General features: G+C 39.9%; 3 protein-coding genes across 10 annotated transcripts in view; 2 read left to right on the forward strand and 1 right to left on the reverse strand.

The window, feature by feature from the left end:
• Positions 1-3,008: 3,008 nt before the first annotated feature.
• CFAP68 (cilia and flagella associated protein 68) lies at positions 3,009-15,624 on the reverse strand. Of its 4 annotated transcripts, none has more exons than XM_058545243.1 (4): positions 15,194-15,624; positions 6,122-6,352; positions 5,519-5,585; positions 3,009-5,278 (listed from the first exon to the last, which is right to left on the reverse strand). In XM_058545243.1, exons 1-4 carry the CDS (start codon positions 15,194-15,196, stop codon positions 5,103-5,105), a joined length of 477 nt encoding a protein of 158 aa, XP_058401226.1. In that variant the 5' UTR covers positions 15,197-15,624; the 3' UTR covers positions 3,009-5,102. The 4 variants fall into 4 exon arrangements, with proteins under 4 accessions (XP_058401226.1, XP_058401225.1, XP_058401222.1 ...); XM_058545242.1 differs by lacking the exon at positions 15,194-15,624 and adding an exon at positions 8,379-8,684; XM_058545239.1 differs by lacking the exon at positions 15,194-15,624 and adding an exon at positions 8,196-8,684.
• FDXACB1 (ferredoxin-fold anticodon binding domain containing 1) lies at positions 8,786-12,689 on the forward strand. Its single transcript, XM_058545238.1, has 5 exons — positions 8,786-8,999; positions 9,234-9,390; positions 10,329-10,532; positions 10,698-10,856; positions 11,232-12,689. Exons 1-5 carry the CDS (start codon positions 8,828-8,830, stop codon positions 12,412-12,414), a joined length of 1,875 nt encoding a protein of 624 aa, XP_058401221.1. The 5' UTR covers positions 8,786-8,827; the 3' UTR covers positions 12,415-12,689.
• A 105-nt stretch (positions 15,625-15,729) lies between the features above and the next one.
• The window catches only part of ALG9 (ALG9 alpha-1,2-mannosyltransferase), an 88,689-nt gene continuing 79,114 nt past the window's right edge, over positions 15,730-25,304 (forward strand). The window contains exons 1-4 of one of the 5 annotated variants that reach the window (XM_058545235.1): positions 15,730-15,949; positions 16,865-17,003; positions 17,833-17,967; positions 23,723-23,793. In XM_058545235.1, the coding sequence (XP_058401218.1) occupies positions 15,819-15,949; positions 16,865-17,003; positions 17,833-17,967; positions 23,723-23,793 (476 nt within the window). In that variant the 5' untranslated portion in view covers positions 15,730-15,818. The remainder of the gene's footprint in view (positions 15,950-16,864; positions 17,004-17,832; positions 17,968-23,722; positions 23,794-25,304) is intronic. The other 4 variants (XM_058545237.1, XM_058545233.1, XM_058545236.1 and 1 more) reach the window with 4 other exon arrangements.

Below are 25,304 nucleotides of genomic sequence, written 5' to 3' on the forward strand. Positions count from 1 at the left end.
CGGGTTCGTGGTTTCAGATCTCAGGCGCAGACCTACGCCACTCATCAGCCACGCTGTGGCAATGACCTACATACAAAATAGAGAAGATTGGCACAGATTTTAGCTCAGGGAAAATCCTCCTCAGCAAAGAAAAACAAAAACAAAAACAAAAACAAAAACAAAAAAAACTTCCTAATAGTCTGAAATGCTGTGATCTAGCCAGAAGTCTGATTTCTCTAAACTTACAGACAATTTTTGCGGTTGTGTAGCAGACACCGTTGGCTGCCTAACCAACCTATGTACCACCTTCAGTCTTGCCAACAGTACCCCAGTATATCATACTTTGACTATTAGATCATGATATTTAAGTTTTTGACAAACTTGTTCAGAATGTGCAGGGTCACTTTTTTATTATTACCACACCCAAGTTAGATTAGTTCTTCATTATTATTCTTTTCCAGATCACACCCTTTGCTATGGTGTTCATAGCTACCAGTATAGAATTTTTCTAGACCAGAATTTTTGAGGGTTTTTTTTTTTTTTTTGCTTTTTAGCTAGCTCATCCACACTTCTACTTCATTCCTTATATCTGAATTATGCCAGAAGATTGTTAAGGCAATTCTAACTAGCATTTATTTTGTTTTTTATTGTTAGCTAACATTTATTGAGCACTTACTATGTGGTAGGCACTGTGCTAAGTGCTTTATCTTTTTTTTTTAAAGATTTTATTTATTTATTTTTTCCCCCCAAAGCTCCAGTAGATAGTTGTATGTCATAGCTGCACATCCTTCTAGTTGCTGTATGTGGGACGCGGCCTCAGCATGGCCAGAGAAGTGGTGCCCGCCCGGGATCCGAACCCGGGCCACCAGCAGCGGAGCGCTCGCACTTAACCGCTAAGCCACGGGGCCGGCCCTATCTTTTTTTAAACTATCATTTTAAAAATAATAATTCCAGGAAATGTGTGTGCAGTCATGTGTCACTTAACAACAGGGATACGTTCTGAGCAATGTGTCTGTAGGCGATTTCCCTGTTGTGCAAACATCATAGAGTGTACTTACACAAACCTAGATGGTACAGCCTACTACACACCTAGGCTATAAAGTACTAATTTTATTGGACCACTGTCATATATGTGGTCTGTTGTTGACTGAAACGTCATTATGTGGCACGTCTGTATAACACAAACCCATCATTTCAGCAAAACGTAAAACTTAGAAGACCAGATGGATTTCTTTGCCTAATGGTTTTGGAATGATATATATTTTCATGCTTAGGAAAATTCTATTCTATTTTATACTTCACATTTTATTTTGAATATTGCACTGGGTCTAATCTTCATTCTGAAGGTTTACAATGGCTATTCAATAATTATGAGTGCCTACTATGTGCTAGCTACAAAAGTAGGACATGTTTTCTGCACTAAAGGAATTAAGAATTGAGTGAAAGAGCAAGTAAGTAAAAAGACAATTCTAAGACATCTTTTCAAGATTCTACGATGTCCATTCAAAATGTCTGCTATGGGGACCCTTAAGAGGAAAACCTAGTTTGGACATGGAAGGAAGCTTGGAGATGGGTACCCTGACCAAATTTTTTTTAACAGATGTTTTGAGATATTCACCTACTCAAAGTGTATGATTTAATGGCTTTTAATACATTCACAGAGTTGTGCATCCAACACCACAATCAATTTTAGGACATTTCATTAGCCAAGAAGAATCTTACACCCCTTAGCCATCACCCTCCAATGCCCACCCCTCAGCCATAGACAACCACTAATCTACTTTCCCTCTCTATAGATTTGCCTATTTTGAAAATCTATAGACATTTCATATAAATGGAATCATACAATATGTGGCCCTTTGTGACTAGCTTCTTTCACTTAGCATAATGTTTTCAAGGTGTCTCCATATTGTTGCATATATCAGTACTTCACTCCTTTTTATTGCCAAATAATATTTCATGCATGGATACAACACACTTTATGTACCCATTCATCAGTTGATGGACATTTAGGTTACTTCTGCTTTTTGGCTATTATGAATAATGCTGCTATCAACATTCATGTACAAGCTTTTGTGTAGATATGTTTTTATTTCTCTTGAGTATATATCTAGGAGTGGAATTGCTGGATTATATGGTAACTCTATGTTTAACCTTTTGAGGTACTGCCAGACTGTTTTCCAATGCAGCTGCACCATTTAACGTCCCCACCAGCTGTGTATGAGCGTTCCAGTCTCTCCACATCCTCAACAACACATTATCTATCTTTTTGGCTATAGCCATCCTAGTGGGTGCCTGACTGAATTCTTAACGGTTTATAGGAATTAGCAAGGTGAAGAGGGAAGGGAATGCATCTAGGAAAACGAAATAGCAGAATATGCTCAGGTATCTGGTTTGGTTGGAGCACTGGATATATGAGAGGAAGTGTGAGAGACAAGGCAAGAGAGATAGACAGGGGTTCTGCTAAGGAGTTTGGAATTTATTTTGAAGGCTATAGAAGCCAATGAAGGATATTAACCAAGGGAGTAGCATGACCAACTCTGCATTTTTAGACTTACTCTGGGAGCAGTATAATGATTGATAAGCAGAGACAAAATGGAAAACAGACATCAACCAAAGGGTGTTGCAGCAGGCAGGGTGAGAAATAATGGGAAACTGGAATACGGCAAAGCCAATAGAGATGTGAAAAAGAGGGACATAAGACACAATATAGAGATAGAATTTACAGGGCTTGATATATGTTTGAATGGGGAGGATGAGAATGGGGGAGCCAAAATAATTCCTTGGTTTCTGGTTTTGACAATTGTGTGAACATATTGTATAATATATAATACTAAAAATAAGAAAGAGTGGTTAAGATATATTGGAGCCTTGTGCATTGCTGGTGGGAATATAAAAAAGTGCAGCCACTGTGGAAAACACTTTGGCATTTCCAAACTGTTAAACATAGAATTACCATATGATCCAGCAATTCCACTTCTGGGTATATACCCAAAAGAATTAAAAGCAGGGACTCAAACAAATACTTGTACACCAATGTTCATAGCAGCTTTATTCATAATAGCCAAAAGGTGAAAACAACCCTAGTGTCTATCAATAGATGAATGGAAAAGCAAAATGTGGTATATACACACAATGGAATATTATTCAGTCTTGAAAAGGGTACATGCTATAACATGGATGAACCCTGAAAACATGCTAAGTGAAATAAACCAGACACAAAAGGACAAATATTATATGATTCCACTCATATGAGGTACCTCACATAGGTAAATTCATAGAGAGAGAAAACAGAACAGAGGTTGGTTACCAGGGGCTAGGGGAGGAGGGAATGAGGGATTATTGTTTAATTGGTACAGAGTTTCAGTATGGGATGATCATAAATTTCTGGGAATGGATAGTGGTGATAGTTGCACAACATTGTGAATATACTTAATGCCACTGAACTGTACACTTAAAAATAATTTAAAATGGTAAATTTTATGTTATGTATATTTTACCACAATAAAAAAAAATGTGGTGGATACATAGGGAATAGAATAAGATATATAACATTTAAACTTAAAATATGTGCCTATGAACTAGTATTCACATTGCAAGAGCATACACCAATGGATGATCAGAATTAATGAGACAAGAACTCAAATTCTAAAATTGATCTAACAATGCAATAGAGTTTCCAATATCCTAACAGTATCTTTTCGTGGAACTTGACAAGTTGATCTGAAAATTTATGTGTAAATGCAAGGAGTCAAAAATAGCTAAGACATTCTTGAAGAAAAACAAGGTGAAAGGACTTGATCTACTAGATATCAAGACATAAAATTATCATAATTAAGATAGTGAGGTAATTAAGGCATTGTGGCTAAGATAGGATAAGGAATGACAATTAGGCATTACATGGAATATATTAGAGAGCCCAGAAACAGACCTAAATATACACAGACAGTTGATTTATAATAAAAATGGCATTGAAGAGCAGTGGAGTAAGTATGGTCTTCTCAATAACTTCTAATGCTGGGACAACTGGATAGCCATACAGAAAAAATGAAACTTAGTCACCACCTAACATCATATACAACATAAATTCCACATCTATATCTGTAACATAAAATAACGAAGGTTTGGGAGGTAACATATGAAAGACATTTCCCATATACTATATTGTCATCTGAAACAGGAGACCAAAAAATAGGAAAATACTGAGAAGTTTAACCATATTAAAATTAATACTGTTGCCTCCCTGTGTTCACCAACCCTAAATGACTCACAACCTTTTCTCAGTCCCTACCAGTTCCCCACTTTGAAAGACCCATCTTAAACCAACTGAGCCCTTATCCCAAATTCCTGAAAATACCCTACCCTAACATCCCCCTTTTGAATCATTACCAAGACTTGTGTCAACTTGATGTTCTTCCTTGCTACAAGTTTAATAACACAGCTTTGTTTGAGGAACAGGTTTCTTTGGTGATCTTCGTGGAGGAGTCAAAAATTGACAGTTCTTATCTTTTTGAGATATAAACTGAAATCTTTATAGATGAAATGATATAATTTCTGACATCTGTTCCAAAATTCAAAAAAATAGAGAAAATAAGAGTAGATGAAATTAGTCATAAATTGTTGAAGCTGGGTAATGGTACATGGGAGTTCATTATACAATTCTGTCTACTTTTGTATGTTTTAAATTCTAAAAATAAAAAAAATATTTTTCTAGTCCTTAAGAGGGGATGTTCATTAAGGTTACAATAAAGTTACACTATCTGACCATGATTACCAGGCTCAAATCCAGAAAGCACCTATCTAAACATAATCTAAGTCAAGCTGGATTTTGCAGTTCTGCCACTGATGACAGGCAGGGAAGAGCAGACGGGTTGTAGATTTGAGAAAAATAATTCTTTTTAATGCCTTCCTACAATACCTCAATGTAGAATTAAAAGTAGACATAATTATCTTAAATTTGACATTTAAATCTTGGTTAAAACAAAACAAAAGGGGTAGAGAATATTTTCTGTGCTTTATTTGAGAGAGTGAAATTGTGCTATAGTCAGCTAAATTCTTAGTTGTGCTTAGAATGTGCTCCCTCCTACATCCTACTCTGGAAAAATGAAGCTTCTTATTCTTTCTTAGAGTCCTGGACCCTGAAATTGGCAATTATTAGGATTCCACACACACATGGAGTGATGCTCAATTTGAGGCTTTGAATAGCTACTCATATACGTTGACTTTTCTGTGCATTTGTATTGAGGAGGATCCAGCTCAGGCTGATGTCCTGGGAACCAGTGAGGCTCTCGCTTAAATCCTGAGGGAAGAGAAAAGACAAGGAAAGACAAGTGGAATCAGTCAACAATAATGAGTCTTAGTAACCAATCTCACTCTTATTTCTGAGGGAAGAGACAGTGACTGCTGTCAAAATTGAGAAAAGAGAGAAATCGTTCACTCATTCTTTCACTTATTCAGTTTACTTTTATTCGAGTTCCTTCTACATTCCAGGCACTGAGTTAGGTCCTGAGAATATAAGAGTTAAAAATAGTCCACCTACTATGGGTTGAAAGTGGCATTTTGTGGTTGTAGCTTGTATCATATGTTGTTTCAAAGTAGTGTCCAAACTGGAAAGAAAAGGTAATAGATTAAAAATATAAAAGTCTAACCAATATTGGGAAACAAAGTACACAATGACATGAATTCTAACAGACTCTGTCATATTTAAGATCGGCTAGAGATCTATATGTCATTAGTCTATATCCCACTAACTTTCATATCCTTTGTATGTTTTTTTCTTTGTGTCAGAGAGATCTAAGGGCAAGATGCAGATAAATGATAAGTCTAGGTAGGCAAGGAGCGGGGAGTAGCTACCCTGAGTCAGAAGACATTATATATTTCTGCAGATGAATAAAGTCCAAACAGAAGTAAGAGAAAAAGAGTACTACCCATTCTGTCATTACCTTACGATAATACAATATTCAACTTCACAGTGAAGCGGGATAGGCGTTGCAGCTGAGGACTGCTGCCCTCCCTCAACCACTTCACAGGACAGAAACCTGAGAGATCTTAGCATTGGAAGTTATCAGATTCCTGTCTTTCAAATGGCTACTGGTATTTCTTATGCTAACAGGAGAAAACAAAGAAGAGAAGGTTAGATTACCTGGGAAGGCAAGGGTTTAGGCTGCACGATATTCCTTAGGTCATATCTTTCCTGGTTCCAGTTGCCCATCAGGGTACGGTTCGAATAGGCATTCTCATTTGTGGTGCATCTCCATCCATATTGGAAAAACTTGGACATATCATTCCAATCTGTCCACACTTCCGCATGGCCATCTGCGTTAATGAGGCTGCCATAGTGTGGGTTTGTAAGGAAACAGGCAAGAGATTGTCTCTGGGAAAAGGTGAGAACAGAAAAGCTTGTTTCACAAACCAGAGAGCAGAAAAGGCATCCCTTTCTCACCCTTGGCCAAGCATAACATAAGCCCACCTTACTAAGGATCTGGGCTTTCCTCCCAACATTACTGTGTGGTTCTGTTTCTTTCTCTTCAGGTCCATGAATCCTTTGACTTATCCTCTCAATCAACAGTAGCACATGACTATGTAGATTAAATGCCCCCCCAAAAGACAGGAAAACCTTCAGTACCCCCAATACTATATAGAGAACCAGCTAAATGTTCAGGTAATTTTGGGATGTAGGAGTTTAAGGACTAAGAGTATTGCTACGGTCAAAGAGAACAGAGAGAAGTGAGAGACGGATAACTAGATAACACAAGAAATGATCAACAAATGATAGTTTCCTTACTCGTAGGCCCAGCTCAAGTGCCGCTTCTTCCATGATGCCTTCCCTCAAGTTAACTTCTCTCTCTTTAGTCTCATATGGAACTTTGTTCATATCTTTCTATATTTATAACTTTCTACCATTTGTTAGAGTTCTTCAAGTATGTGTCAAATATCCTATACTGAACTGTACATCCCTTGAGAACAGGAACTGAGTCTTATTCACTATGGTACCCTCTCCTTTTGCCTGCCCTCCCAGTGAACAGTGGTTTGCACATACCAGATGACCAAGGTCTGAATTTCAATTTTTTGGTAAGGAATCAAAAGCCTAACCATTTTTATTTTTGGCTAAAAGATGAGTCTGGTCCCTTGGCTTAGAAGCAAGACAATACCTTCCATGAAGAACAGTAATTTGATGCTGAGTAGCTTGTGTTGTTGGAAGATTTTATAAGAGGATAACAGTAAACCTTATTCTGCTGTTCCATGTTCTTTAAAGGAAGAGATGTCACCAAACCTGGACCTCCCAGTTCTCCAAGCAAAGGAAGAATGTAGATCACCCAGATCACCACAGCCAGGTGGCCATGATTTGGGAGTCACCACCCACCCACCTTTCTACAGGTAGGGACAAAGCCAATACTGTAGGTTTAAAAATAACTGCCCTCACACCATATGCCTTTGTGAAGATAGATGCACGCACTGATGTCAACAAACAGCATGATGACTAAAGAGTAGCTGGTCCCAGAAAGTCCAACAGGCCTACTACTCAGACTGCAGACCAGGTGATACTATCCCTGGGGCTGTAAGGACAGATATCATCATCCACTCAGTTGTCCAAGCCCGAAACCTGGGGCTTATCTTTGACTTTGATTTCTCTTTCAACCCCTTACATCCAGCCAATCACTAAGTCTTGCTGATTTTTGAATCAGTCCATTGCCCTCCATCCTTACTGCCAACTTCCAATTCAGATCACTATCAGTCTTTGTCTCCATTACTGCGGTAGCCTCCTATCTGATCTCTTTGCCATCAGCCTTGCTCTTCTCCAATCCTTTCTCCCTAGGAAAGCAGAACTTTTGCAAATAAAAATCTAATTGAGTCATCTTCCTATTTGAAAACTTTCAGTGGCTGGCCACTGTTTTCAGAATAAGGTTCAGGTTGTTAAAATGGCTTACAATGGTCAATATGACCTGGCCCTTGCTTCACTCTTCAGTTTCATCTGTTCCTCACTCTCCCTCCAACTACATTTCAGCCAAACTCAACTATTCTGTTTCTCCATCATGCTTCTGCATATATTGTTCCTTCTGCCTCTTCACTCCTCGTCCCAGGTAAGCTGTACTTTCCCCTTCCCTTAGCTTTCAGCTCAGGTTCACTTCATCCAGGGAATCTTTCCACTTCACCCCAAAACTTGGTAAGGTTCTCCTTCTGTGTGCTCCCATAGCATCCTGAATTACTCCACTCACAGAACCGCATCCCGCTGTATCAGAATTGCTTGTTTTGCTGTGCATTCTCCGCCAGACAACAAGCTTAGCGAAATCACAAGCCACGTCTTGTTCATCCATATATTTAACTGCCCTCACAGTGGCCTGGCACATAGCAGGCACTCAACATTTCTTGAATGAATAAAAGGTAGGAGACAGAAGCACCTGAAGAAATTCCGAGCAGCAGAGACAATGGACAGCAGCCATTACGGACGAGATGAACGCTGTAATAAAATCTTCTGTGACAGGAACGTGCAGGACACAGCCCCGCCCCGCTTCTTTCACTCAGAACTCCCCTCACGGCCTGCCCCTCTGCGCTAGTGACTGCTTGTGATCTCATGCAGGTGTGACGAAGTCGCTTAAGGCCGCTCTCCGGCCAAAAGTCATTTATTTTGACACTCCTGAGGGGGTGGAGGAGCGAGGGGACGCGGCAGTAGTCGGTGTCTCGCTTTTGCATTCATGGCTATTTTCCTCCCTGGATGTCAAGACAACTGGACGCTGTGTGTGCGTCATCAACCAGCGACAGGCGAAGAGGGGGTGACAAGAGACCGGCGAAGGAAGTGACGTAAGAAACGAGCGCCTCTGAGAACGCGAACAGGGAGCACGTTGAGGACATGGTCCCTCGGCGCCTCCTGTTGGTTGGGGAGGGGAATTTCTCTTTCGCTGCTGCTCTGAGCGAAACCCTGGATCCGAGCACTAGTCTAACCGCCACCTGCCTTCAGCGCCCGGCCGACTTGGCCCGGGATCCAGTAGCCCGGGAGAATCTGCAGCGCCTGCGCGAGCAAGGTACCTAGGCCCGCCCCTCCACGAAGCCCCGCCCAGCTGCCGGAACCACCCTAAGTGCAAAGGGTGGGCACCGGGGATGAGTGGGACGTGGGGATTGCTCTTGATCATCCCGTGGACGTTTGTAGAGAGCCCGCTGTGTGCCTAGACCTGGGTTGTTTTGCACAGTTCAGGTTAGGGAGGGGTTTTCTGTGATTCCAGGTCTTAAGACATCCTCCTGTCTATATTTTGTGCCAGGTGCCAAGGTTCGTTTTGGTGTGGACTGCACCCAGCTGGCAGATGCCTTTGAACTGCACGACAGGGAGTTTGATCGAATTTATTTTAACTTTCCACACTGTGGCCGCAAAGCTGGAGTAGCTAAGAACAGGGAACTGCTTGCCAAGTTTTTCCAGAGGTGAAGAGAGCACTCACAAGTAAAATGTTTAAGATGTACATTACAGTTAATGCACTCAAACATTTTAGTTTGGGAAATAAGGCATACGTGTGTATGATAGGTTTAGAGAGAATACAGAGCTCCAAAGGAACCCACAATCTAGTGGGAAAGGCAGACATATCACCCTAAATGCTAAATGAAAGTACAAACGGTGTGCTCTTGGGTAGGTAATGGGAGGATCACCTATTTTTGATAATATAAATTATATATAATTTACCACAAAATAATGGTGGCCAGTACAGTCTAATGGCTAAAAGCATGGATTTAGGAGCTAAGCTGCCTGGATTCAAATCCCCACCTACCACTTAGTTGTGTGATTTTTAGGTAAGCTTACTTAATCCTTACATGCTTTTGCTTCTTCATCTATAAACTGAGGATATTACCAGTAACTACCTCATAAAATTATTGTGAACTTAAAACAGTGCTTTACACTATTATACCAAAACATATGATACTGTTGGAGGTTTCTGTAGGTCATAGTTGTCAAGAAACTTTTCACAGAGGCAGTATTTTAAGTTAGTATTTGAAGTATACAATTTTAGTAGGCAGGAGGGGAGTGAAAAGAACAATTTTCCAAATGGGGAAGAACGCCCTGATCAGTGAATCATGTATAGGAAGTTTGCAGACATTGACCTTTTTATGACATATAGATGAACAATGCAAATACAAAGCTGGATAACACCCTAGTCAGCCACTAGTATCAGTTATGAGTTGAACATTGAATTTACATGCTTATTTACTTCCCCCTTTCTCTGCATGTTTGAAGTCTAATAGACCTTTGCAAATAGGTATGATTGGATTTTAATTATTTCACAGCCAAACCATGTATATATAGCTAACTCCTATAGTAATTTCCACTTGTTTCTGATAAATGGCTGGTGTCCCCCTCCCCCCATTAGCTGTGCAGATGTTCTTGCAGAGGAAGGAGAAGTCCACATGGCATTGTGTAAAGGACAAGGTGGGACTCCTGCTGATAAGCCCATGAGAGAATGGCACAACAGTTGGCAAGTGGTTGCCATGGCAGCTCTAGGGGGATTCATTTTAAGTGATGTGCATCCGTTCAGGTGTGAGGCTGTGCCAGGATACAAGTGCACTGGATATAGGTAAGCAATAACAGAGGTCTAAGCATTTCCTTTTTCGTATCTTTAATGACTAAAAAAAAAATCTCATACGCAGACTTTCCCCCTGCCAATTTCCTGATTTCGTCTCTGGAAACATTTGCTTTCTTTAATAATGACAGACTTCATATTTCGTGTCTGTTTTACCAGGAGTCAAGATAAGTCCTTTCACGTAGAAGGTGCTTTGAACCATATCTTCACCCGGAGCTTACCCTTTGAAGGTTTGCAACCCAGAATCTTCAGGATCAAACTGGGTGACCAGTGGTTTTCTTTTCCAGAACCAGAAGCACTTGTAGGAAAGTTGAACAGGTAACTCGTTATTTTACCAGAAATCACTTCTATCTCTAGTTGTATGCCGATTGGCTTCATGGCAACCACATATTGAATGGATGCTACATAAATTGTTAATGATGCTGGTGCTGTGAATACTTATCAGTCTTGCCTACACAAGCCTCTTTAGAATTAAAAATTGTCATATTTTCTGGGATATTGTAGGGATGGTAGCTGTCAGAATTCTGAAACACATGATGTCCCTGTTTATGGTACATGATTTCTTTGTTTCCTTTCAGGATCGACTTAAAGATAATTTTTTTCTATACATCTATTTGTGTTTTTAATTCTAGCTACATTATAATTATTTATTATTTTAAGTTATAAAAGTTATTTTTTTGTGTCTTTAAACAGGGGTTTCCTAGAAGCACCTTCATATCATCCTATCAAAACCATAAATGAGAAACTCATTGCTGAATTGGGCAAAGCTTTCCCTCTAAAAAGGCTGAAGTGTTCCTTCCCTCTGCTGCCACAGGGAGGCAGCAGTGTTCTCACTTCTTGGAACTGTGACATTCTGTCAGCTGCCTTTTGGATTAGTCTCTGTGAAGATAACTCAAATTCTGAGTCCTTGACTGGTGGGACAACACAAGATATGGAGGACTTTCTAGTGTCATTTCCAGAACTTAGCCTTCCCAAGAGCCCTGGAAGAGACAGTGAGGAAGAAGCTCATGAAGGAGTCTATAACCAAGCCAAGATCTGCCTTAGACCTTCTCTCCTAGTTCATGTTCAGGCTGTCATCCAAGCGCCAGACTTCCTCCCAGGTTCTCTGCACATCCTCAGTGGACCTGTCTTTCAGAAGTGCCGCATCTCGCCTTTCACAATGCCAGCATTTCATGAGACTTTATTTATCTTTGGGTTTAATAAAAATCTGAAGGATGGCTGCCTTCAGTCGCTACTGGATCACGTGAAGGGCATTCTTGATAACCTTCTAACCCAGACATTGCTGGAGGGCTCTAAGCTGAGCAGTTCAGTGGAATTTGTCTTTCAACCAAATGGGAAAGATTATATGATTAACGTGAAGTCTCATAATTTTGGCCCAGATTGTGCCAAGGATCTGATTATTGGGTCTGTCACCACATCTGCTACAAGCATTTTACACAAAGACCGGGGTTTTGTGTTTGTGTCTATGAACTTGGACCTACTAGCCATGATTGTCTCAGGTATCTCTGACTGGAGAATATTGTGGACCTTTGATAACCGTTTCCTGAAGAATTTTGTCCCTGGGAAAATAGAACCCTTTAAAAGCTATTCTCTATATCCTCCATGCTATGTGCATGATATTAGTTTTTGGTTAGATGATAAGAAAGGATTTGATGAACTAGAGTTTCATACTGTGGCCCGAGCAGTGTCCCAGGACACTGTCATATCCATACAATTCCTTAGTCGTTTTCAACATCCAAAGACTGAACAGGTCAGCCTCTGCTATAGATTGACCTACCAGACCTGTGACAAGGCCCTCACCCAGCAGCAGGTAGCATCAATGCAGTCCCAGTTTAGGAAAGAGATTCAACAACGACTACATGTGACACCTCGGTAGTTTAGTAAATTAATTTCTACAGTGTGATACTCATGGGTGTGGGTGTAGATGAAAAAGACCAATCTGTAACCAGTAGTCCTTCTGGACTTTGTTTTTTGTAAAATTTTTTACCTCGTGACTAAAGCCACTGTTGGTTGACTCCGAAAGATACCTGTGACTCTATAACTTAAACTCATAGACTATAATGAGATTGGTGACCTTTGGAGTTGTGCAGTATTTTGATCCTGAGTAATGACTAGGAAAACAAATAAAACAAATCAGCATCTTGTGCTTTAGATGCTCTGTTGCTGAAGAGGCAGTAGAACTTGAGTGTCTCATCAAATATATTTATAAATTTATTTTCCAACTGTCAATTCCTCTTCCCTTAGCTCTATTGTATCATCTCACTAAATCAATCTACAAGAGTGGTTTTGGACCAACATTTATTAGCTTGGGTAAGTTGCAAGTGCTCCATAATTAGTATTGGTATCATCATCATCATCATTTTTATTCCATGGTTCACTACTGTTATAGTTAGGGAAATAATAGAATTCACACTGGGGTCTGTCTGACTCTAAAGCCCATGTTCTTTCTGCCACTTCTTGTTACTTTGCTTCTCCTTCCCTAGTTTTCTTCAACAGTAACCTCAACTTTGATTAACTCTAAACTTTGCCCCGCTAGATTTTGGGGTCTTCTGTTGTAAACATCTCTAAGGGACACTGGGAGATTGGTGCAGCCCAGGACTTTGCAGAATGGAGTACTCTAATGTGAATTAATGTATGTTCCTGTTAATTAACAGCTAGGCTCCACAGATTGGAATTATATTGTAAACTCTGTGAAGGAAATAACTGTCTTATTTTTTCTTGTATTTGGAAAAACCCATGTGGGAAGGCAAGAATGGAAGCCAAGAAACAAATTAGGAGGTTATTACGGTAATGCAAACGAGATAATGGTGACCTGGACCAGGGTGGTAAGAAGTTGTTAGATTGGGTAATATTTAGAAGGATTTGCTGATGAATTAAATATATGTGCGTGGGTTAAGGGTGTGGGGTTAGAGAAATAGAGAAATCAAGCAGGACTCCTAGGTTTTTGACCTGAGCAACTGGAAGAATAGAAGTGTCATTAACTGAAATGGGAAATTGGCAAAGGTGTAAGCTTGGGGAGTGGGGTAAAGAATCAAGGGATCTTGTATGGACAAGTGTGTTGCTTACCTCTCCACATAGATTAGAAGCTAATTGGAGGCAGGAAATGTGATTTATAGCTTCTTTCTATCCCCAATAGTGCTTGGTACATGGGTAAGGTAGCGTTGAGCTGGATCTTAAAACAAGGGCAGGGATGTGATGGGAGGATTGTTAGGCAAGGAGGGCGTGCATTCCAGGCAGATGACATACAGGAGCAGAGGTATAGGTAAGGGAACATTTGGGGCACTTTTCAGGCTAGTTAGTTGCAATATAAAATGTGTATAGGAAAGTAGTGGGAAATAAGATTACAAAAGTAGGTTGAGGCTGGAGTTAGTTCATGAAAGACTGTGAATGCTACAATAAGGAGTTTGTACTTTATTTGGCAGGCAATAGGAAAAATCTGGTGATTTTTGATTAAGGAAGCAACATAGAGTAGTGCTTTTGAAAATTAACTGGACGGTGTTGCACCAGATGAATTTGAGATGGGAGATCCCTGTAAGGACACTATTGTAGTAGGCCTAGGCAGGGGCAGGAAGGGGCCTGCATTAGAGTGAAATGAAAAGGAGATGGATATATGAGATATAGCTAGGCTGGGATGTCTGAACTTGGTAATTAATAATTTCATGTGGGAATTGAGCAATATGATAAATCTCCATTTTCAATATTTGGGAATTTTTAGTATGAAATTGTCAACCTAAATAAAGAAGTGTACTGAGGCAAGCTCAAAAAATGATGAGTTTATTCGGGAATAGCAAAGGAATTGCAATTTGGGACAAGCAGGCTATGGTGAACCATAGGCAAGTCCCAAGAGACGAAGGGAAGGTCAGCTTTTATTAGGCTTTAGGAGGATATTGGGGAAGCTTGTTTTGAAAAAAAAAAAGTTCACTGGAGAAGAACAAGAGTTAGAGGTCGCTGCAGTTTCTTATTGGCTTCAAGTGGTGGTTAGTGAGTTGTTGCTGGGGTAGGGAGGGATCTTCCTTCCTTTTCTTAAAAGCAGGAGATGAAATTCCAGGTGAAAAGTGTCCTCCCTTGTACCAGAAGAAAAGTAGCATTCCTATCATCACAGATAAGAAGTTGAGACCGAGAAAATTTTATACAAAGAATTCTATATAAATAGACCTTGTTAATCCTCCTTCTTCCTGCTGGTCATGCAGGCTGCAAGGAGTGGTACATGCGAGAGCTCCCCCTTCAGGGCTTCCTGACTGCATTTTAAATGAGGTTTTCCTTGATTTTCACAAAATCATAACCTGGGACCCTGTTTATAGAGGGAGTGAGTTCAGCACTCCCTCTATAAACTTGTCTCAGTTACTGGTACAGAGCTCCACAGGATGGGATAGAACTCCGTGATTGGGGAAGTGGGCAGAGTGTCAGGAATAGGTGAATAACCCCTGCGAGTCACAGGCGTGATCTCAACGAGGTGCCTGTGTAAAATGCCTGTATGAAATCAGGAGCTTTCTCCTGATCTTCTGGTGGGAAGAGCATGGGCTTTGTAGTAAGACAAACCTGGGTTGGAATATGGCTCCACCATTTCCTATCTGCAACCTTGGGCCTCAGTTTCCTTATGGATAAAACAGGTTGTTGCATTACATTTAAAAAAGATAAAATATGTAAAATGTTACCATAATGCTGATGTAGCAATGGCAGTGACTGGTGTCTGATTGAATTTGTTGCACAGAATTTCTTCAGTCTCACTTTTCTTCTTATTCTATGTTCTGCTCCTACGGCTTTCTCTCTCTGAAGCAGTTAATTAGCTACAGGCTGTCTCTGTCACTCTCACCAAAGTACAAAGAGGGCAAGTGTCAGTGACCTTTTAAGAACCTCCCCTTTTGTAGGCAGCTGTGCTGTGATCCTTAAATCTGTGCACCTCTGCTCACTCACTTTGTAGAGTTGTTGAATCACCTTCTACTTGTGCTTTCTTTTAAAATAGAGGAGCTGAAGGGAGGTTTTTGTAGGAGAGTGGAGAATGCTGAAAAGTGAAGGAGGAGAGAGTTGGGAGGGAGGAATGCCCAGAGTTAAAAGTATGTGGAAGGGATAGTTATGATGGTGAAGCTAAAAGCCTAGGTCCCATTTCTTTTCTACCCAGGGATTTGCCCCAATTGGCCCAGGAACGCTCTACTTTAGTCTTGTCTGCGCATGTCAAGCTCTTTTGTCCCTCGGCGGACACCGTTTGCCAGCCAAAGCTGTGTCTCCACGTTCGCCGCCGTAGTAGGGTGCCAAATTCTACCCTTTTTTTCCACGCTTGCCATGGCAAGCCGAGGGGTTCGGCAGCGCCTGAAGGGAAGTGGGGGAAGCGGCGGGGAAGCGGCCTCTGCTGCGGACAAGCTGCGGGAGCTGCTGTGCAGCCGGGAGGCGGGCGGCGCGGAGCCCCGGAGCGAGTAGGTGTGCGGGCGCGGCGGGGGCGTGGCCGGCCGGGCGGCTCGGCGCCGGGCTGCCCCCGGGAGGGTCTGGTCCGCGCCGCGCGCGCGGCTTCGCCCGGCGGGGCCTCCCCGCTGGGAAAGCCCGGCTGCCTGTTCACCCAGGTCCCTCTGCTCTTCCTGGGAGGGTCAGCGTTGGTCTTCGCCCCGCTTTAGATCCCCCACCTCGGGTCCCGTGTTTCTTGTAAAGAAACGCTGGAGTGCGAGTCTGTGAGGCTTCCGGCCCAGGCCCAGAGTGGGCTGGCGTCGTGCTGTTGGAGTTGGCAGAGCCTCTATGGGAGACGTTGGCAAGAGCAAAGAGTATACCTTTTCCGACTGTCTCCCGCAGCTTGCTTCATTCCCCCAACAGTCGTGACCCTTTCCTCTTCTGTGTGGGCCCCACAACCTCTAGCACCTGCAGCCGCCTCTCTCCCCAAGGCCTGGGGACTGCAGGTTAGGACTGCAGGTTCCAGGAGCTGTCAGCATATGGAATTGGAGAAAGTTACGAACCTGCACGTGTTAGGCATCTATACATTTGAACAAGTGGCGAAATGCATAAAGCCGTGGAAAGTAATGACGTTGTTAAGAGAAGAAGGAGAGCTTTGTGGCCTTCAATTGAGTGATTACTTAGATTGGGATAAACTGAGTATCATAGATGCAATGAACTGAAGTGTATGAATTAACTTACACCTTAAAAGCAGGAAGTGGAAGGAATGATTAAGGTTAAGATCTTAATTCATTTCTTATTTACTCAATTCAGAACAATTAACGGTTCAGCTTTTTAGGTGAATAACTTCAGTGCTTTAATGTCCCTTGCCATTCTTGTCCTTTCTGTCTCGTTTTAGTCCTTCTGATTAGCAGGTCTTCCGGACACATACTTTTTTTGCTTCTGAGCAGGTTATCTGGGAACAAAGCAGGACAAGTCTGGGCACCTGAAGGATCAACTGCTTTCAAGTATCTGCTCTCAGCAAGGTTATGTGCTGCTCTTCTGAGCAACATCTCTGACTGTGATGAAACATTCAACTACTGGGAACCAGTAGGTGATTTCTTTAGTTTTTGTTGTTGTTATTGTTCTTGATTTCACTGCTTGGGACCTTGTTACCAGTCAAGACACAAATAATATACAAATGTGACTACTAGTAAAATAACTTTATTTTCACTTTTATATTCTAAGCTGATGATTTACCAATTATTGCAGGCTATAGGAAATTTGGCTCTTTTACAAAAAGGTGTAATTTGTAATTTTCTTAAAAAATTTTTTTGATGAAAATTATACTTCGAGGTAGTTTTTAAAGTTAACTACTACAGAACTTAAAGGAAAAACAGTAACTCCCTGTCCCACATCTCATGTCCAAATCCCAGTCCCTAGAGGCAACCACTTTCTTTCAGCTTTTTTACTTATTTCTTCCGATGTTTACTAAAATAAATAATGTTAGTAAATAGTATGCTTATTCTGCTATTTCTTGATTTACACATTTATAAGTCTGTTGACTTCCTATTATAGAAAATTCAGAGGTGAAATTTTCTGATCATATTTTAAAATGCTTAAAAAGTTTAAGGAAAATATAAGATTTAGAATATCTCTGTTTTGGCTAATGAGTATTTAAAAAAAAATAAGTAGAGGGTAAAATTCAAGCTTTCAATGTTGACCAAACAGTAATCTTGTAGAATTTACAATGGCCTAATATTTTTCAATATTGAGTCATTTTTATTCTTATCCATTAGTTGCAAATCTTTTGTTGAGAATTTCAGCATTTTTGTATACCTTTGTCTATTAATATTTTTGCTTAGAAATTTCATCTGCATCCTATTAACAAGAATTTTTGGCCAGTATAACCCTGAATCCTTCTGTTTTATACTTTCAGACACATTACCTCATCTATGGGAAGGGGTTTCAGACTTGGGAATATTCCCCAGTTTATGCCATTCGCTCCTATGCTTACCTGTTGCTTCATGCCTGGCCAGCTGCATTTCATGCAAGAATTCTACAAACTAATAAGGTAAGGGCAGGCCAACCTGAAAGCAATCACAACTGATCAAGAGGTGAGTCTCTGAAACAGTTTTGAGAAAAAGACAAAATAGATTGATAGTTAAGAGGGGACTTTCTTTGAAGAAGAATCACTTATTCATTGTTCAACAAATATAAATGGAGCAACTTTTATTTGGTAGACACTTTTTTTAAGTGCTGTGGATGTAACGATGACCAAATCCCTGCCCTCAAGGAATTTATAGTTTAGGGGGGAAAATGATTAATTGAATAAGTAATTATAAATGTGGTGGATCTTATGGAGGAAAAGTACAATGTGCAATGGGATAGCCTATTAGGAGACCCTAATTTAAACAGAGTGCTGAAGGGTAATTAGGAGTTATCCGAAACCTAACCTGATTGTTTTTCATAAATTTGGCTATTATATGTCTTGCCATGGATTTCTTTGGATTTGTTCTGTTTGGAGTTTACTCAACTTCTTGCATCTTTATGTTTATGTCTTTTGCCAAATTTGGGAAGTTTTTGGCTGTCATTTTTTTGAGTACTTTTTCAGCCCTGCCCTGTTTCTCCTCTCCTGAGACTCCAATTATATGAATGTTAGATCTTTTATTATTGTCCCGCAAATCCCTGAGACTCTGTTCATTTTTCTTCCAGTCTACTTTCTCTGTGTTGTTCAGACTGAACAGTTTCTAATCTTCTGTCTTCCTGTTCACTGATTCTTTGCTTTGTCCCCTGCATTCACTATTGAGCCTATCCATTGAGCTTTTATTTTGGTTATTGTATTTTTTCAGTTCTAAAATTTTGATTTGGTTTTTCTTTGTATCTTCTTTTTCTTTACTGAGACTTTCTAATTTTTCATTTGTTTCAGGTTTGTTCTTAATTGCTTGTTGAAGCATTTTTACAGTGGCTCCTTTAAAACTTTGTCATATAATTTTAATGTGTCTTGCATCTTGTTGTTGGTATCTATTGATTGACTTTTTTCATTCAGTTTGAGATCTTCCTGGTTGACAAGTAATTTTCAGTTAAAACTTGGACATTTTGGGTACTATGTTTTTGAGACTCTGGATCTCATTCTTGAGCCCATCTTGCTGCTTCTGCCCCACTCTGCTCCCCTGCATCTTATTTAAGCCTTTGTTTTAGCGGGCCTCTTTTGATACCACTCTAGCAAGAGAAAGGAGGGAGTTCTCCACCATGTTACTGCCAAGTGGGAGTAGAAGTCCAGGTTCCCCACTAGGCCTCCAGTGATACCACCCTACTGGGCGGGGTAGGGGTACCTCATTACTGCTAGTGTGCGGGGAAGGTGGAAGTCCAGGCTCTCCAAGTGGTCTCCACTGACACTGTGGTGGGAGAGGGAGCCCATTACCACCAGCAGGGATGAAAGTCCTGGCTTCCTACTGGACTCTTGAAGGCATGGGTGGGAGTGGGGCCGCATTTTTTTTTCTGGAGTGCTTGGCTGGAGTAGAGTGGTTATTGTCTAAAAGTTTTCTATCTTGCTAGGCTATCCCTTTCTTGGTCTTTTGGGCGGATAGAGCAGGCTTTGGTTTTTCTTGTCTGTGCCCATTGATGTTTCGAGTTGCTAACTTCTTTAGCTCCAAGTCTGGAATATAGAAGGTGAAAAGAAAACCCGAGGAACTTACCACCATGTTATACCTAGCCAGTCTGCTTTCTTCTCTCTACCTTTCAGAGTCGTCTTCTGTTTGTTTCACATATAACGTCCAGAGTTTTTGGTTTTACGTAGCAGGAGGAATAGGGAAAAGTATGGCTAATCCATCTTCCATGAGGCAGAAGTCCCTGATTAGAGAACTAGGGGATAAGTAGGAGTTGTCTAGGTAAAGAAAGAATGGGGATGAGAGACAGAGGCCCTGAGGCCGGGAAGAAGGCCAGCATAGCCTTCTGGTATAGGTAGATTTGACACTTGCTGGAGAGAATGAGTGGTGGAGTGGATTAGATGAGACTGAGAGGTAGGAAGAGGCCAGATTTTTTTGTGTGTGTGTGTGAGGAAGATCAGCCCTGAGCTGACATCCATGCTAATCCTCCTCTTTTTGCTGAGGAAGACCAGCTCTGAGCTAACATCTGTTGCCAATCCTCCTCCTTTTTTTTTTTTGCCCCAAAGCCCCAGTAGATAGTTGTATGTCATAGTTGCACATCCTTCTAGTTGCTGTATGTGGGATGCCGCCTCAGCATGGCCGGAGAAGTGGTGCGTCGCTGCACGCCCGGGATCCGAACCCCGGGCCGCCAGTAGCAGAGCGCATGCACTTAACCGCGAAGCCACGGGGCCGTCCCCTAGGAAGAGGCCAGATTAATACAACATCCGGTAGGCTTTATTAGGGAATTAGACTTTTTCCTCCCCAAGTACATTGTGAAGCCATTAGACAGAGGACATGATTGTATTTGCATTTTAGAATGATTAGAAAGGTAGCACCTATAGAAAGTGATAGAACTCTGTCCCTCCCTTCTCTACCTAGTATCTCATTTCTGGTTTTTTGAATTTACCAGAGGAAAAATATACAGGATGAGGGACTTAGTAGAGAAATAGCAATATGCAGTTCTTAAAGTTTTTTATTTCTACTTGGATATCCACTATCACTTCAAATTTGACATATGCAACACAGAATTTTTCCTTTTACATCGCTATTCCTCTTACATCAGCGATAGGAACAGCACGCAGAATAGGAATGAAGATTTCCCTTCTTCTCTTGTTCTGATTTCCAGTCTTCTCCCCGTTAGGTTCTGCCGGCGGGAGCCAACAGAGAGCCACTTGGCAAGGGGGAATTGTAGCTTATAGAGTCCCAGCTTGAGCACCATAAGGCAGAGTAGAGAAGGGTGGATTATTGCTGAGAGACGTTATGGTAATAATTGGCACACCTAGTGTTGATTACCTTTCCGGCTTCTTGCTACCCTAAACAAGAACACCTTCATTTTGTCTCCTGATGGCTCTGGGTGTAAATTTCTCTAAACTGTATACTCAGGAGTGGGATCCCATACACAGATCCATGGATTATTAATTTCAGTTGCCCTCCAGAATGGCTGTGTAACTTTACACTCCTTGCAACAGTGTTCGAGGTTTCAGCTTCTTCACATCCCCTGAGCACTTGATATTTCTGACTTGCTAATTTTTGTACTTCACGTGCATGTAAGATACTTCTCATTTTAATTGCTTTCTCTGATTACTAGCGAGTTGGAGTGTTTCTTTATTTATTAGTCACTCAGATTTCCTTTTCTGTGAATTACCTGTTCACATCCCTTGCCTGTTTTTCTTTCTTTTTTTTTTTTGTGAGGAAGATTAGCCCTGAGCTAACATCCATGCAAGTCCTCTTCCTTTTTTTTCTCGCTTTTTCTCCCCGAAGCCCCAGTAGATAATTGTATGTTATAGTTGCACATCCTGCTAGTTGCTGTATGTGGGACGCCGCCTCATCACGGCCTGACAAGCGGTGGGTCGGTGCGCGCCTGGGATCTGAACCCGGGCTGCCAGTAGCGGAGCATGGACACTTAACCGCTAAGCCACGGGGCTGGCCCCCCCTTGCCTGTTTTTCGATTGTGTTTTCCGGTTTTCTCTTCTGATTTGTAGAAATTCTCAATAGTTACCCTTTGTATTTTTTAGATACTGGAAATCCTTTCTCTTAGGCTGTCACTTTTCTATTAACTTTGTCTGTGGTCCTTTGTTGAACAGAAATCTTTAATTTTGATACGTCATACCAATTAATTTTTCACTTATGGTTGGTGGTTTTGAGTCTTTCTCAAAGAAATCCTTCTTCAGAATCACAGAGATACTCTTCTATATTTTCTTCTGTTAGCTTTATAATTTTACCTTTCACATTTAAGGCTTTAATCCATTTGAATTTTATTTCTTATAAATTGTGGAAAGATCTAGCTTTATTTTTTGCTGTATGGTGAACTGAATTTTCCAGCACCATCTGCTAAATAACCCATTCTTTTCCTTCTGGTCTATAATACCATCTCTGTCATATACCTCACCCCATATATATGGGTCTGTTTCTGGCCTCTTTATTCTATGTCATTGGTCAATTTGTCAATCAGTACCATATTGTTTTTATTATTATGGCTTTATAATGTATGTTAATATCTGGTTGATGGATTTCTCCCTTTTCTGTTTTAAAATTTGTATTTTAAAAATCATTTTAGAACCAGTTTGTACCTCCTCCCCAATTCTGATTGGTTTTGATTGGAGTTGCATTGAATTTACATATTAATATGAGTATCAGTGTTTGTAAAGTGTTGTCATTCCATCCCTAAAATGATATATTTATCCTTTTCATCAGGTTTTCTGTGTCTTTTAATAAAATTTTAAAAATATGTTCATTTTAGTCTTCTCCAGTCTTTGATAGGTTAATGTCTAGATTCTTTATACTTTTTCTTGCTGTTATGAATGGTATCTTGTTTTCTGTTATTTTTTAGGTGGTTGTTGCTGATCCAGAGGAACACAATTGATTTTTGTTTTTTGATCTTAACCTAAATCTCACTGAATTTCATTATTAGTGTCAATGGTTTGTCAGGTGAATCTCCTGGATTCTCTTTCATCTGTGTATATAGAGTTTAGTTTCTATCACATTCCTTATACCTCATTTCTTTTTTGTCTTTTTGCACCAGCAAGACTTCTAGTTATTATGTTGAATATTAGTTGTTATGGGAGCATGATTGTCCTCATCCTAAATACAATTCTTATATTAACTTGTGTTAATTTTTAACTTCCTAAATGTGTTTTTGTACTCTCCCCAATTAGATGAGGAGTCTTTACACGTAGACACATTGTACTAAAATAATCTCTCTTCCTAGTAGCATCTAGAATAGTGCTCAGTGTGTTATAGTAGCTTTTCAGTATTTTTATTGAATTAATCAATGAATCTGGGCATTTACTGGATCACTTTATTGAATTCTTTTTGGAATTTTTTGGTTATAGAGATGAAAATGGAAAATATTTCCAAGTTATATGCAGTTATATTAATCATAGTATATATTTAAATAGTGCTTATATTCTGAGGTTTTCAGTGCTCTTAAACATACCAGTTTAATGTAATACAAAAGCTATTTGCTATAACCCCTATTATTTTGTTACCTTTATTTTTTTAAATTGATTTTCTTAATTATAAAATTAATAAAGTCACATTACAGATGTTTGGAAGATAGGAGGAAAATGTGCACCTAAATCCCACCAGCCTGATATAGCCACTTTTATCCTTTTATTATATTTCTTTCCAGTCTTTTCATATACTTCTGATTTCCATAGCTGTACTCTGATGTATAAATAATATTGTATTATGCATTTTTACTTGGTACTTTGTAATAATCACTACCTAATATATTATGGTTGTTTAAGAAAGCTTGTTGAATGAATGAGCCTTATATCATCAGAATTTTTCCACTGTCTTTGTAACCATAAATTTTAATATCTGTATAATAGTCGATGAAATAGATGTTGCATAATTTATTTAACCATTTCTCTATAATTGGACATTTGTAGTTTTTTAAACAGTTTTTTCTAAATTAACAGTGCTACAGTCATGAATAGAACTAACCCTCCGCCCTTGCCCCCAATATTTTGGGTTACTTCTGTGGGCTGGAATCACAGAAATAGGTATACTGGGTCTAAGGATATGAAAATTTGTGTGGTTCTTGGTACATAATACTTTTCAAAAGGATTATACCAATTTATAGTGTTATTAGTGACAAATGAGAGTGGCATCATCTTTAAAAGAATTCTTTTAACATGTATCTGTGACTTCTGTTTTCTTGTTCTGGGTTTCTTTCAGATTCTTGTCTTTTACTTTTTACGATGTCTCCTGGCTTTTGTGAGCTGTATCTGTGAACTTTACTTTTACAAGTGAGTATAAAAGCTTTGCTTCTAAAACTGCTATGACGAAGCCCAATATAGCATAGGTTACTTCTCTGATAGTGTAAGCAGTGTTTAGAATAGAAAACACTTTCCTTCTAGCTCCTAATATTATATCTGAAGTGTGACTGTTTAAAAAAATTGTTTTCTAGGTTTGCCAAGATATAATTGACATACAACATTGTGTAAATTTAAGGTGTACAACATGGTGATTTGATACATGTATATATTATGAAACGATTACCACAGTAAGGTTAGTTGACACATCCGTCATCTGTGTGTGTGTGTGTGTGTGTGTGTGTGTGTGTAGTGAGAACATTTAATACTTACTCTCTTAGGAACTTTCAAATATATAATACACTATTGTTAACTATAGTCACCATGCTGTGTATTAGATCCCCAGAACTTATTCATCTTATAACTGGAAGTTTTTACCCTTTAACCAACATCTCATCATTTCCCCCACCACTCCCCAACTCCTGGCAATCATGAGTCTACTCTCTATTTCCCAGAGTTTGGATTTTTTTAGATTCCACATATAAATGAGATCATACAGTATTTGTCTTTTGCTGTCTGACATTTTACTTAGCATAATGCCATCAAGATCCATCCATGTGTTGCAAATGACAGGATTTCCTTTTTTATGGCTGAATAATATTGCATTGTATGTGTGTGTGTGTCTGTGTGTGTGTATGTATACACACATGTGTATACATATACACAATGGAATATATATATACACACCACATTTTCTTTATCCATTCACCTGTGGATAGATAGACATTTAGGTTGTTTCCATGTCTTGACTATTGTGAATAACGCTGCACTAAAAATGGGGGTACAGATATCTTTTTGAGGTAGTGATTTCATGTCCTTCAGATATATACCCTGAAGTGGTATTGCTGGATCATCTAGTAGTTCTATCTTTAATTTTTTTTTTTTAAATGTGATTTTTTTTTTTTTTTTTTTGATGAGGAGATCACCCCTGAGCTAACATCCAATGCCAATCCTCCTCTTTTTTTTGCTGAGGAAGATTGGCCCTGGACTAGCAACTGTGCCCATCTTCCTCTACTTTATATGGGACACTGCCACAGCATGGCTTGACAAGCAGTGTGTTGGTGTGCACCTGGGATCAGAACCTGCGAACCCTGGGCTACCGAAGCAGAGCGCGCACACTTAACCACTGCGCCACCGGGCTGGCCCATATTTTTAATTTTTTGAGTAAAGAATTGTGACTTCTTGTTTGAAACAAACCATTGGAGGGGAATGCTTCTAATTATTGCTTTCTTTCCTGAGATTCATAAATACTGTATCTTCATATTACTGATTTTAATTCTGTTAATACATTATCTAACTGGTGTTTTATTTGGTAGGGTTTAGTAGAGCCTTAGTTTTGGTTCCAAGATATGGGATCATGATTTACCTCTTCTCTTTGAGCTTAACTGAAGGAAATTATTCCCAGTGTGGAACTCACTGCTCTTATTTGCACCTGATACATTGTC

Source organism: Diceros bicornis, chromosome 7, assembly GCF_020826845.1.
Source record: "Diceros bicornis minor isolate mBicDic1 chromosome 7, mDicBic1.mat.cur, whole genome shotgun sequence".
Taxonomy (NCBI): domain Eukaryota; kingdom Metazoa; phylum Chordata; class Mammalia; order Perissodactyla; family Rhinocerotidae; genus Diceros; species Diceros bicornis.

Bases quoted from the DNA above. Each gene is read 5' to 3' on its own strand.
- CFAP68 (XM_058545239.1), bottom strand. From the start codon at position 8,327: ATGTGCCAGGCCACTGTGAGGGCAGTTAAATATATGGATGAACAAGAC. The intron at 6,353-8,195 runs GTGAGTGGAGTA...ACCTTTTCCCAG, and splicing joins ATACAGCGGGATGCGGTTCT to AGACAATCTCTTGCCTGTTT. The intron at 5,279-5,518 runs GTAGGTGGACTA...CTCTTCCCTCAG, and splicing joins AATGCCACTTTCAACCCATA to GATTTAAGCGAGAGCCTCAC.
- FDXACB1 (XM_058545238.1), top strand. From the start codon at position 8,828: ATGGTCCCTCGGCGCCTCCTGTTGGTTGGGGAGGGGAATTTCTCTTTC. The intron at 9,000-9,233 runs GTACCTAGGCCC...ATTTTGTGCCAG, and splicing joins GCAGCGCCTGCGCGAGCAAG to GTGCCAAGGTTCGTTTTGGT. The intron at 10,533-10,697 runs GTAAGCAATAAC...CTGTTTTACCAG, and splicing joins TACAAGTGCACTGGATATAG to GAGTCAAGATAAGTCCTTTC.